Consider the following 13,330-nt stretch of genomic DNA (forward strand, 5'->3'; position numbering starts at 1 on the left):
TTTAAAAAGTTTTATTACCACACAAGACGAAAAGCTCGACATATAAAATCAATAGTAGATTCATTGATATGACAGATGTGCGTTCATAAATTGTTTCTCTTTGAAGCACATTTGAACCATGATATTTTACTCTTTCAACTTACGCTTAAATTCAAGCCATTGTCACCGAACAATTAGTAAGACTAGAGATATAAAATCAACAGTCGGTTCTTTGATACAACAAGGGTGCGTTTGAAATGTTTCGGTTAATAGTATAATCGAAGCGTGATAATTGACTTTAGAACTTTTAACTTTAATTCAAACTATTATATATAAAATAGTTTCATGAAATCAACAATAGGTGATTTACAGTGCAATGTTGACTACGATGTATTATTAACTGTGAGTGGTATGTGAGCTTACTCCTAGTGCACCGTAATGGGACCCTAAAAGGCAATCAATCGATTTGGTTGAAAAATGGGGGATTTTACCAATTTCTATGACGATAAAAATAGTGGCGTGTGAAATATTCGTTGATCATCATTCAATCCCGAGCACCGTCGGATTACTATGCTAATATATATATATATATATATATATATATATATATATATATATATATATATATATATATATATATATATATATATGAGTATATTGCCAAAGCTACAATAGTTTCAGGGCTATAATTTCCAAATTGCAAAATTGAAAAGGAGAGAGAAATTCGAAACATATATCACACCGTCTACAATATAAAAATATATAAAAAACAAAAAATAATAAAATAATAAACTATAAATCAAACTTAAAAATAGTCAGTGTTGGTAACTCCACTTTTGTATTATACAGGGTGGCCGAAAAGTCCAAGGACACTATACATGTATTTTTAATAAAACACAGTATTTTTTAATGAAACACAGAAAACATATAATAACATTTTCGGCCAGCTGGAAATATATATATATATATATATATATATATATATATATATATATATATATATATATATATATATAAAAGTGAACGTGTCTGTCTGTCTGTCTGTCTGTCTGTGTGTGTCTGTCTGTGTACATTTCCCTACGCAATAACTCTGTCAATTTTTAGTCTATAGACTCGAAATTTGAAATACCGGGTACTGAGATTTGGGAAAATCGATGTGACGGGTGTCAGTCAGAAATTTGGCTGTTAAGGGGTCAAATTTCAACGATTTGACCTTTAAGAACTCTACCGAACTCCTCCGACAATTTTGGGTCTACACCCTTGAAATTTTAGATATAGGTTCCGTGGACATGGATCTAACGTAATAACTTGATTTGAGGCCAAAACAATAAATTTTCAGGGGTCATAATAGGGTTCAAAATTTAAAAAATTACCCCCTTTTATTTTTGCTCAGCATACACCTCTAAACACCCGGGCAACGCCGGGCACCCATGCTAGTATATATATATATATATATATATATATATATATATATATATATATATACTTTAAATATCGGCATAAACCAGACTGACTAGCTAGCATTCCCTCCTTTTACGCTATGAACTCAAAGCTAAGTCAAAGTCCGCGGACCCAAAGCTAAGAAACTTTTCTATCCGTAACTTTTAAAGTCTACTAATCTAAAAACACTAACATCTGTGTATTGCAAACTTTTGTTTTATTTTTTTTTCAATAGAAAACAGGATCCTGAACAGAAGCGTGCGTTCTATCCCAACCATCATCAGTGGACCTGAGGTCATCTCGTCAGCATCAGACAAGGTCAGACTATTTGCCAAGAACATTGCAGCTAATTCTACCCTCTGCGACGAAGGCCATCAACTCCCCGTATTTCCTCCTATAACAGCAACGTACAAATATCTGTGCATGAGGCCGCCAAGCTTTATAGTGCTGGAAAAGCTCCAACCAGAATTTGCCCCCATACTTACAAAACTGCTTAAGCGTTGCCTTAAGGAGAATTTAAGAATTCAGGTGAAAAGTCATCCCCTCTCAGTACAGACCAATAAATCTCCTTTCGATAAGGTATGGCATAAAGGTCTACTTCACAAGATTTCCAGCTCCGGTATAACTGGAAATGTTTTCTCAATCATTAAATCAGTTCTCTCCGATAGGTTCATAAGAGTAGTGGTTGATGGACAGAAATTAGAGGCCCACAGTATTAATGTTGGAGTCCCTCAGGGGTCCATCCTGGGCCCAACTCTCTTCCTTATCTACATCGATGATCTCCCTAAACACATACTTAAATCATTCGTTGACATCTATGCTGATAACACGGCCGTTTATGGCAACGCATCAAAGGCCGTAGATGACAAAGTTCTCTCTAATTCTCTCTTCTCTGATCTTGAGAGCGTGGTACAGTGGGGGAAGAGGTGGCTGGTCACTTTTAATGCATCCAAAACCAAGTTTCTGTTTTTACATCATCAACGCTCTGATCCTTATGTGGCATCAATTGAAACGGATGGCTCTCGTCTTGGGGAGGCTCAATGCTTTGACAAGTGTTTGGGTTTGACCTTTACTCCTGATCTGAAATGGAACACGTACATCAGGTCTGTTGCCAAGGACGCTGGGAAAATGGTGGGATCCTTCTACCGCCCCAGAAGATATCTCATGACCGATGCAATCTCTATCTGTATAAAAGCCAAGTACGTCCAACGATGGAGTACTGCTGCCACATCTGGGCAGGCAGGAGCCTATCCTGCCTTGACAGAGTACAAAATAGACTTCGTAGCTTAGTGGGGGATGCCCTTTTCATTTCTCTGTAGCCTCTCTCCCACAGAAGAGACGTTGCAAGCCTGTCTTTGTTTTATCTTTATTTCCATGGCAAGTACTCGTCTGAGCTCCAATCTCTCGTCCACCCCTCGCCAATCTTTCACGGGAAACACCCGTCTGACTGAAACTACTGTCAATAATTTTCCCCACTCTTTATCTGTGCCTAAATCCAAACGTAGATTTAATGAGCAGAGCTTCTTTCTTAAAAGTGCACGACTGTGGAACTCTCTTCCGTTTGTCTGTTTCCCACCTGACAACAATTTGGATGTCTTCAAGTCCAACATAAACAAACTCCTGACAAACCGCCCCCTTAAGTAAGACACTCTATCAAATCTCCAATACTAACGATTACTACAATACTATCTCATTTGTTAATGTACACGCAATAACCCTTATCCCTGAGTGGCCTCCGGGCCTTGATAAGTGGTGACCTCCATGTAATATATATATATATATATATATATATATATATATATATATATATATATATGTATATGTATATGTGTGTGTGCATGTGTGTGTGTGTGTTTGTACTTGAAGATTAATGATGTCATAGAGATTGAATGGTAGCTTAACATCATCGATTTGGTTGAGGAAAATACTTTCTTTTAAAAACGTTATTACTAATCAATTGTCAAAATAAAATTCTGTGTTCAATAATAATAATGATAATCTATACACCTAGAAGTGTAGTTTTTTTTTTCTCTTGATCGCAATGTGACACGCCTACGAACTGTTTAAAAATTAAGAATAATTAAGATGAATGCATAAAATTTATAACGTGTTTTTAAAAATTTGACCCATTTTTCATCCCTTAAAAGCTATTTGAACCGGCTGAATACACATCATATATATATATATATATATATATATATATATATATATATATATATATATATGCATATATATATGCGTATATATAAGCATATATATATATATATATATATATATATATATATATATATATATATATATATATGAGAAAGAAAATTAAAACTGCAAGTTGAACTTTACAATACAAATTTAATGTTCGACTAAATGCTCCAAAAGACAATTTAAAATGTAAATTGTTTTTTGGACTATTCAGTCGAACAATTAATTTTGATTGTAGACTTCAACTTACAGTTTTAATTTTCTTTCTCTTATAATAAGCTCTACTCTCTATTTTGCATCGATCTTTTTTATTCGGTTGGGATTAAATAATCTATATATATATATAAATACTGGTATTTATATTTGATTGAAGTTTACCATTGCGTATATCAGGTTGACACTGCATCCTTTTGATTTCATTATATATATATATATATATATATATATATATATATGACTTCTGCATGTACAAAAAGTCTTTACTAAACACTTTCCTGAATTGAAATTTAATATATAAGCTATTTGGACTTTTAGCACACTTTCTATTTATTTTTTCTGCAAAAATAATCGCTTAAATCGTCAAAATTAAAAAAAAATCTTTGAGCTTGCCAAAAATAAATCGACTAACCTCTGATCATGCGTACGTATACATTTGTAGCTTTAAGTTGCTTAATTTATTGCCTGCTTTGTCCACCTGGCGACAGCTTAGACCATAACGACGAAGGTTAAAGTGCTAAATAATGATTGAGTCTAGAACACTGACTGTTTTGGTTTCGATTACAGCTGATTGAACCGAATAATTTTTTTTTTTTACTTTTGGAATTATTACTTATTATATTTGATACAATATAATAATCAGTAGAGAATTGGCTCTATAATAATAAATACGAAATTTTCATGAATTAAAACATTATATTTAAGCGTATTTTTCGACCGGTTAACGCCTGCTATTAATAATAATAATTTCAAAAAACATCTAGGTGATATTGGAATCAAGGGAAAGATGGAGACTATACAGCAATCGATAATGGTGAAAATAATTTTAATATGGAAGAAACCGCAACAAATTTTATTAAGTACTCCCTTTTCCCCACAGACCATAAACATCAACTCGGCTGGTACTACACAAAATAGGCGTTAAGGGGCAAGGTGGTTGAAAAGACCAAGAAAGAAAAGCACTAACCGGATCTCCACACGAAGAGTTATTCATCTTATTCATTATATTCAGCATTATTCATTTCTCTCTCTACTTAATTACACCTTATCCTCGAGTAGCTTTTATTCTTGATGAGTAATGATTCGATAGTAAATCTCTGGTGATCCTCTTCTGTACAAGTACTTTGATATGAAATAGTAAAAGCCTAGAATAATTAGCAGTCGATAAACTGTACATAAAAAGAAAAAGAAAATATAATCTAATAACTGATAACAAATGAAGTATATTTAAATAATATACCGACCTGTGTCATTTTAACGCGTGAAAACTATTTGTGAGAAGTTTGCACAGAATTTGCTATCGTTAAATTGACTTGTAGACACAAAAATAATATCGCCCGATTTTGGGGGGATTGACGCTTGCCTTCAGTTAATCTTAAGCTGAACAGATAATAAAAAGTACATTTTTCTTACAATAAATTCTACGCACAAATCCAAGCTCTCTCCCCATTTCCATAAATCCTCGTAAAACCACAACTGATCCCCTAAGTAAAGGCATTACCTTGAAAAGGTCGACAAAGGATTTAATTCTTCTGCGTTTGGTATAAATTATTAGTTGTTTATTTTCTTTTTTGCTTACGTTTTCTTTTTGGAATATTGATTAGTTAGTTTAACGAAATAAAATTCTAAAATAACAAATCTTGCAGTTTTCACGTTACAAAATCATACTGGTTGCTTAAATATTTCATTTTCTACTACGTTTGATTTTGATTACTTATTGTTTTTACTTTTTGTTTGCGGGTTCTCAATTGTTAACTATTCTGTAGTTTGCATCATTAAATTTATAGAGGCAATAACAAAAACTGAAAATTAGTTTATTCGACACTTCATGAAATACGAAGACTATATACAGATGTAGTATCAGTTACATGTATACATTAAAATATTAATACATACTATCGAATTGGATGCTTCATACCAATCGTTACATTTATCAGTCTGAGGGTCGTGCCACAAGAGGAGTGATATACATGGAATGGCGAATTCCAAAGCTAAATTGAGGCTCTTTCTTCTTGTGAATCCAAACGCGTTCTGGACTATGTGTGCCGGGTCCCGGTATCTTCTCGATTTTGTGAGACTTATTTCGAACCCGGAAGGTGTAACCAGGTTGTTTTGTGAGGTAGATATCCGGCGATGTGACGTTGTAAACGGCGGGACCCGGATTATTGGATTGTGGCATGAAACTACTTTTGGGCATAATAGTATAAGCCGGGGCTCTTATCTTGTTGCTCTGTTTGGGTTCGCACATCATCGAGGGTAGGTCGTATTTCGGTGCTGGTGTCATATCGCCCGGTCGAGGTCTCAGAGGTAAAGAAATACTTACTTTGGGCGCGTTCTTATAAACATGGGATTTGCTTTTTTCCAGATTGTAGACTATCGGTGAGGGTGTCTTATCGGGATCTTTCTTTTTCATTCGGCTCTTTATCGAATATTTAGGAGATATCTCTATTCCATTCCGGTAAACGGGCGTGTGTGTTAATTTCGGACCAGGGCTAATACTAACGAACAAGTCCTTATGGCGATTTCCGAAGGTGTAACTAGGTGCTTTTGCGTATACGCTATATATATCATGCTTCTTACTTCCTGTTAGTGTTGGAAGTTTATATTTCGGACCGGGACTTGTATACGCTGCAGAAATATGGACGTTGGGCGCGCTCATTTCTTTCTAACTCTCTAAAAAACATGAGCGTTTTTTAACAATAGAGATCTTTCTTAGTTTCCAGAGATATTTATGACTGTTTTTTGACCAATAGGTTTTGCTTTCTACAAATCGATCATGCTGTCTTTATGACGACATATAAAAAAACTTAATACGTAACAACAAAAAACGTGATATCGAAATATTATAAACAAGATGTCTTTCATCTAAAGTCGCAACGATAAAAACCATCTGGTCATTCTAGCTGGAGGCCAGATGGAATGGAGTAGCTGCCGGAAGTTCCGATTCAGCGTCTGGTATATATAGATGGTCACCCATCTGGAACTGGCTAGGCTCAACATTGCTTAACTGCGGTGATCTAACAAGAATCGGTCTGTCAAGCTGATTATTTTTTTATAAAGGCATCACCAGTTATCAAGGTCCAGAGGCTACTCGAGGATCAGGGTTAATTAGTGTACAGTAGTCAATGGAATAATATCGTAGTAATTTTTAGTAGTGGGAATTTGATGAATTGGATTACTTAAGAGTATAACGCATCAAGAATTTGTTTACGTTGGACTTGAAGATTACCATATTGTAATCAGCTGGAAAGCAAGCAAACGGAAGAGAGTTCTACAGGGGTGCAGTTCTAAGAAAGGACCTTGTTCATGGAATCTATGTTTAGGTTTAGTCAAAGATAAAAAGTGGGGAAATTATTGATAGTGGTTTCAGGTAGACAAGTGTTTTTCGTGAGCGGTTTGGCGATAGAGGTCATAGATTTACTTTCTAAGAGTCTACAACAATTATACCGTATATTGATTATAATCTAGACAAAGAGAACGAATATTAGTAATACCCAAACTACTTCAACTAGTCTAATAAATTAGCCGTAATATTAATATTATGAGATAGCCATGATATTAATATCATAGGATAGTCATATAATTAAACTATACGATAGTCATAATATTTAGATATGAGCCGCTTTCAATAAGTTAACAGACTTTTTTTTTCGTACAAGCATTTAGAATTGTCGTAGACTCTTGGAAATTGAGTATGCCATTGCTAGATATCTTATGATGCGACTGACTAATCTTTATTATTTCAGGTTCAAATTAACAGTTACAGCAGGAATTGGAATACACCCTACTAAAGCCTGGTTGTCACAGTTGGTGAATATCAAAAACGCAGCCTGGATAAGAGGACACTTTAGAAGAACGATATGCAATACGATTCTGTTTTAAACTTGAAAAATTGCCACAGAAACATATGGAATGCTTTATACTGTTTTTGGACCATCTTGTGTGAATGAAGCATCAGTTTTTGAGTGGCATAAGAGATTCAAAGAAGGTAGGAAGTCTTTAAGGCATGGCGAGGTGTGGGAGGAGTAAGGAAGTTAGAACATCAGAGTTAATTGGTTAAATAAAGAATTTCATGAATAACTGCTGTCATGTGTCTATAGAGACAATAAGTGCATAGTTTGATGTCAGTGTGGGAACTATTCACACAATTATTCGCGAGGAACTGAAGATGTGAAAGATTTGCGTGAAGAACATCACAGACTATTTGACCAAAATGGGTATTAACAGTTCCTCACCCTCCCTATAGTCCAGACTTTGCTCCCTGTGACTTTTGGTTATTTCCTAAGCGCAAGCAAAACTTATGAAGCAGTTGTTATGAGACAATTGAGAATATTAAAGAGGCGGTGACGAGGGTCACTGACGCTCACACAAGATGATTTCCATGCAGCCTTCAGAAGTTTTTGGAACTGCACTACAAGTACATTGTAGCCGATGGAGATTATTTCGAAGGGGAGGGGCTAGAGTTTCATATGTCAATAAAAGTGCACATACAAAAAAAAGTCTAGGAACTTATTTAAGGCACCTCCTAATACGTTGATAGCAATGATATTGATTATTTTATTTATATTTAATCAATGTAGTTAGACACAAAGTATGGTGTGGGTTTGCTGAAAGTATTTCTGTAAAATGGACTCGATTCGAAGTTGACCTATTCAGGTGTCAAGTCCGTATCATTAAGCAAGTTGTAACTGCCACTCTAAATATTAAGAAGTCTTCATAAAATTAAGAGGTGTGTAATAAACCTGAGCATAAATTCAACGAAAAACAGTTTTGACTACAATATTATTATAATACTATCTGTAAATATTCAGTATTGCATGATAGATTTTTAGTTTCAGTTTTGTTTTCGCTTTATTTCTTAGTTTTTGTTTTATAAACCGAACTATGTTTTTCATATGATTTTGACAGTTAAATTTAATTATTACGAAATTGTTTGTTCATTAAGTTATTTCATCGCTTTGCATGTTTATTTGTTTAGTAACTCCTTCGGGGAGCAGCAACTAGAGCTGCTGTCTCAGGAAACTATGCTTCTAGGCATTATATCTTTCTTTCGGTACTCGAAGGGTATATTTTTGACACACACTATTTGCGGGAGAGCTAGTTTATTACATGACCTGTGTGTCACTCTCATTCGTGACAGGTTATTTTGCAAGCGGACCAGCAAGCCATTTTTAGAGGATTGGATTCCCAATATCCACTAACCTTTCATCTAGTAAACAAAACTGTAAATATTATCAACAAGTTTATTTATCGGAACAAACCAGGTAATGCTCTCATTTTCATGATTTATTCGTGTGTTCTTTTTCTTGTCTGTGGGAGTTCGGTCTCCTCAATTGAATCGGCTCGTGAAGGCTCGAAAATTTGCAAAATAAGCACTTACCTTGAAGTTGTAACTTTCAGGATCTGCGCTTGCAAAAACCTTTGTAAGTTTAGCCTCGATCCTTCAGATCTGTTGACTGGCTCTTTTCTAGTTCCCTTCAACGTAGGCAAGGTGAAGGTTGTTGATATCGATTCCTTTTGCAGGAAGTTGAAATGTTCTATTGCATGCCTGGTAGGGTTATTGGAGCATCATTGAGTAGTGTTACCTAACTAGGGAGAAATACAAATCTATGTTCCCTTTTTGAGGAAGGAAAACAATCTTTCTAGACTGAGAAAGGAAAAGAGTTTAAAACTTGAAGAATCATGATCTAATTATCGCAACAAAGTTGAAAGCACAATAAAGTAAAAATATTGTTGCAAAAGGAAAAATAAATATAAGATCTCATTTTAGGGAATAACTGCAAAGGCATTGAGGCTCTTAATGTCTTTCTGCATCTGAATAAGCGGGGAAAACATACCCTAATAATTGGATATAATCCCATACAATTAGACACGTTTCGTATCGATGAAATCTTTACAAGAACTGTATTTCGTCTACTTTGAGTGTGGCACGAAAGCAAGTCTCTAACAAAATCTCATGGGCGAGATTTTGTTAAAAAAGCACGTCTAAAAATGAACAACCATCATGCAATTGTAAGTGTTCTAATTCGAATTCACAAAATGCTTATATTTCGAAAATTCTACCCCACTACTACTGACGAGTGCTACTCCCTCAGACACTTAAAGTTATTTTTTTTAAATTGACGTGAACACCAGAATATTTCAATTAAAAGTCAAATATGAACAGGTAAAATTATAGATCAATAAAAGGCCAATCAAATGAGGTATAGGTTGCTTAAACAGTTACATTAAATTTGTATATATATATATATATATATATATATATATATATATATATATATATCACCGATTTAGTGCTATCAGCAGCACCAAAAAGTGTGGATAGTTGTACACTGGCTTTCACCACTATAATCAAGGCCTATGTGTGGGTTCTCTGACAACTTTGATGGGGTCTAGGTTTTACATGGTCCTGCATCAACAAAGTCCATGGGCGTAAGGTTGAAGGTGACGGGGATAGGTGAAGGGTATCACTGGAAGTCCTTAGCCGAATGTCTTCACTGTGGCGGCGAATGGGTGATGGCCGTTCTGTGCAAATATGTGTGCAATTGCGCAGCTCGTGTCCTCCATTGGTGGCAAAGTAGCCCTATTTAGGGATAGCACTGCTTTCCCCATGTATGGGGAAGGGGCGATAAAAGGAGCCCTAAAAATTGCTCGTACACATTCACCTTGACAGTGAACTGCAGCTGTCTGGGTATCCAGTGTGCAGTCGAAATAATTATAAATTAAGTAAGAAATTTAATATTGGATCGTGGAATATTCGCACCCTCCAGGACAATCCTAAAGCATCAGAACGTAAAACAGCGTTGATATCTCGTGAACTTCAGAAATATAAGATCGATATTGCGGCACTCAGTGAAACACGCCTTGCTGGTGTCTCTCAATTTAAGGAGGAAAAGGGTGGCTATGTCTTTTTCTCCAAGGGTAGAGGGCCTGATGAGTCTCGCCTCTCTGGTGTGGGATTTGCCGTAAAATCAGAACTAGCCAAATCACTGAAATCTCTTCCCAAAGGTCTATCGGACCGCATTATGACTTTGACCCTTGAGTTGGAACTTGAAACTCGGGTTACACTTGTAAGCTGCTATGCACCAACAATGAGCAGACCGGATGAGGAGAGAGATGAATTCTACCAACAACTACGAGAAGTAATCGGTGGTATTCGCCATAAGGACAAACTCATTTTGATGGGCGACTTTAATGCTCGGGTCGGTTCTGACTTCCCATCATGGAAAGGGGTTCTGGGGCATCATGGCGTTGGTAGAATGAATGAAAATGATCTTCATTTACTCTCCCTCTGCAGAGAATTCAATATGACCATCACTAACACAGTTTTTCAACAAAAAAATTGTCGCAAAACCACATGGATGCACCCTCGTTCAAACAGCTGGCATATGATTGACTATGTTATCACTAAGAAACGTGATTTTCGTGACTTCAAAATAACGCGCTCCTTCCATACAAGCTGTTACCTATCAGATCATGCCCTGCTACGTAGCAAGGTGTCTCTGAGTCTTTGGCGCAGACAGGTAAAGAAGTCATCTATTCCAAAACGTATTAACGTATTGTCGCTTCAGATTACTGAAACTCGAACAATACTTTCTGACAAGTTGGATGAAAATTTAGAAGGTGTAGAAATAACTGACAACATAGAAGCGTCCTTGGAAGCGCTACGAAATGGACGTGCTGGGCTTACCCATACGGAAGCACCAGGATTGGTTTGATGACCAGGATATAGAAGCCCAGGATCAAATTCAGAAAATGCATCAAGCTCACAAAGCATGGATTGACGACCAAAACTCTACTGAAAAAAGATTGGCATACAAAACCTGCAAAGGGAAAGTGCAGAGGACACAAGGACAGATGAAAGAGAAATGGTGGACCGCACACGCAGAAGCTGTTCAGTCAGTATTCAACAGAAAGGACACAAAAGCCTTTTATGAAGGTATAAGGAAGGTTTTCGGTCCTCAAGAATCAGAAGTTTCGCCAATTTTAGCAGAAGATGGGACATTACTGACAGACAAGGACGGTATCTTGAGACGCTGGAAGGAAGATTTTGAAACAGTGTTAAATTCTTCTTCGGTAACAGACGATGAGATTATAAACTCAATTGAGCAGGTTCCCGAGAGATCAGAACTATCCGTGTTACCAACTGTCCCAGAAGCCCTTGCAGCAGTTAAACAGATATCACAGGAAATGACGGTATACCACCAGAAGTCTACAGATATGGTGGCCATAAACTGGCCAGAAAGCTACACGCACTTTTCCTGTCCATTTGGACATCTGGAAAAGTCCCACAGGACTTTAAAGATGCATCAATTTACCATCTTTATAAAAATAAAGGCTTGAGGAATTCCTGTGACAATCATCGTGGCATATCTCTACTCTCAATTGCTGGAAAAATCATGGCCAGACTAATAATCAACAGATTAATCAGACATCTTGTAGATGAGATATATCCCGAATCGCAGTGTGGTTTCCGCTCTCTTCGGGGTACAATAGATATGATCTTTTCTCTGCGACAGGTCTCTGAGAAAGTTCGAGAAAAGAACCAAGAGCTATACATAGTGTTCATTGATCTTACTAAAGCCTTTGACACTGTCAACCGAACTGCCCTATGGAAAATCCTTAAGAAAATTGGTATGCCTGACAATATGCTCAAAGTTATAACATCCTCCCATGATGGCATGAAGGCTTCAGTGATGTCCAATGGGGACTCTTCTGAGCCTTTCAATGTGACCAATGGAACAAAACAAGGTTGTGTAATGGCTCCAGTACTATTCGCCCTTTACTTCTCTGTTATGCTGAAATATGCATTTGCAGATGTTGACACTGGCGTTCATTTCCAATTCCGTACAGATGGTGGGATTTTTAATCAACAACGCTTCAAAGCGAAAACACTTCTCCAAAGAACCATTATAAGAGGTTTGCTGTTTGCAGATGATGCTGCCCTTGTCGCGACTTCTCGAGAGGAGGCTCAACATCTTATAAATCGGTTTTCTACTGCATGTAAAGCCTTTGGCTTGACATTCAGTATAAAGAAAACGGAAGTCATCTACCAGCCACCACCTACACCAAAACAAGTACAGGGTATTAAACAGAAACAAACCCTGCACAATTTTCCTCAGATGTCGATTCAGGTAGATGGGAAAAACCTGAAGTATGTTAACAAGTTTACATACTTGGGAAGTGTGGTTGATTCAAGTGCATCTCTTGACCATGAAGTTATCAACCGTATCTCCCGAGCAAGCAGCGCCTTTGGCTAGCTGCACACAAGATTTTGAAATGTTCGGGGTTTAAGCCTGAAGACAAAAATTCATGTATATAAGTCTGTATGCCTCGGAGACGTGGACCCCGTACAGAAAACAAATTTCGCAACTTGACGTCTTCCATAAGAGATGTCTACGTGCCATTTGCGGTTTTACTTTGAAAGACAAAATATCAAATGCGAAATTATTCACACTTTGTAAAATCAGCAACATCGAAAGCTTCTTAATCCAGT

At 36.5% G+C, this 13,330-nt stretch overlaps 2 protein-coding genes across 2 annotated transcripts; one reads left to right on the forward strand and one right to left on the reverse strand.

Annotated features, from left to right (window-relative positions):
• Positions 1-5,632: 5,632 nt before the first annotated feature.
• LOC145285021 (ciliary microtubule associated protein 1B-like) lies at positions 5,633-6,617 on the reverse strand. Its single transcript, XM_080134102.1, has one exon. It carries the CDS (start codon positions 6,491-6,493, stop codon positions 5,768-5,770), a length of 726 nt encoding a protein of 241 aa, XP_079990228.1. The 5' UTR covers positions 6,494-6,617; the 3' UTR covers positions 5,633-5,767.
• Positions 6,618-9,825: 3,208 nt separating this feature from the next.
• Positions 9,826-11,552, forward strand: LOC145284676 (protein CFDP2-like). Its single transcript, XM_080133574.1, has 3 exons — positions 9,826-9,846; positions 10,605-11,159; positions 11,406-11,552. Exons 1-3 carry the CDS (start codon positions 9,826-9,828, stop codon positions 11,550-11,552), a joined length of 723 nt encoding a protein of 240 aa, XP_079989700.1.
• Positions 11,553-13,330: the final 1,778 nt, after the last annotated feature.

The sequence above is a fragment of the Euprymna scolopes genome, chromosome 9 (assembly GCF_053919585.1).
Source record: "Euprymna scolopes isolate OS-2025 chromosome 9, ASM5391958v1, whole genome shotgun sequence".
Taxonomy (NCBI): Eukaryota; Metazoa; Mollusca; class Cephalopoda; order Sepiida; family Sepiolidae; genus Euprymna; species Euprymna scolopes.

Bases quoted from the DNA above. Each gene is read 5' to 3' on its own strand.
- LOC145285021 (XM_080134102.1), bottom strand. From the start codon at position 6,493: ATGAGCGCGCCCAACGTCCATATTTCTGCAGCGTATACAAGTCCCGGT.
- LOC145284676 (XM_080133574.1), top strand. From the start codon at position 9,826: ATGAACAACCATCATGCAATT. The intron at 9,847-10,604 runs GTAAGTGTTCTA...CGCACCCTCCAG, and splicing joins TGAACAACCATCATGCAATT to GACAATCCTAAAGCATCAGA. The intron at 11,160-11,405 runs GTTTTTCAACAA...TTGTCGCTTCAG, and splicing joins ATATGACCATCACTAACACA to ATTACTGAAACTCGAACAAT.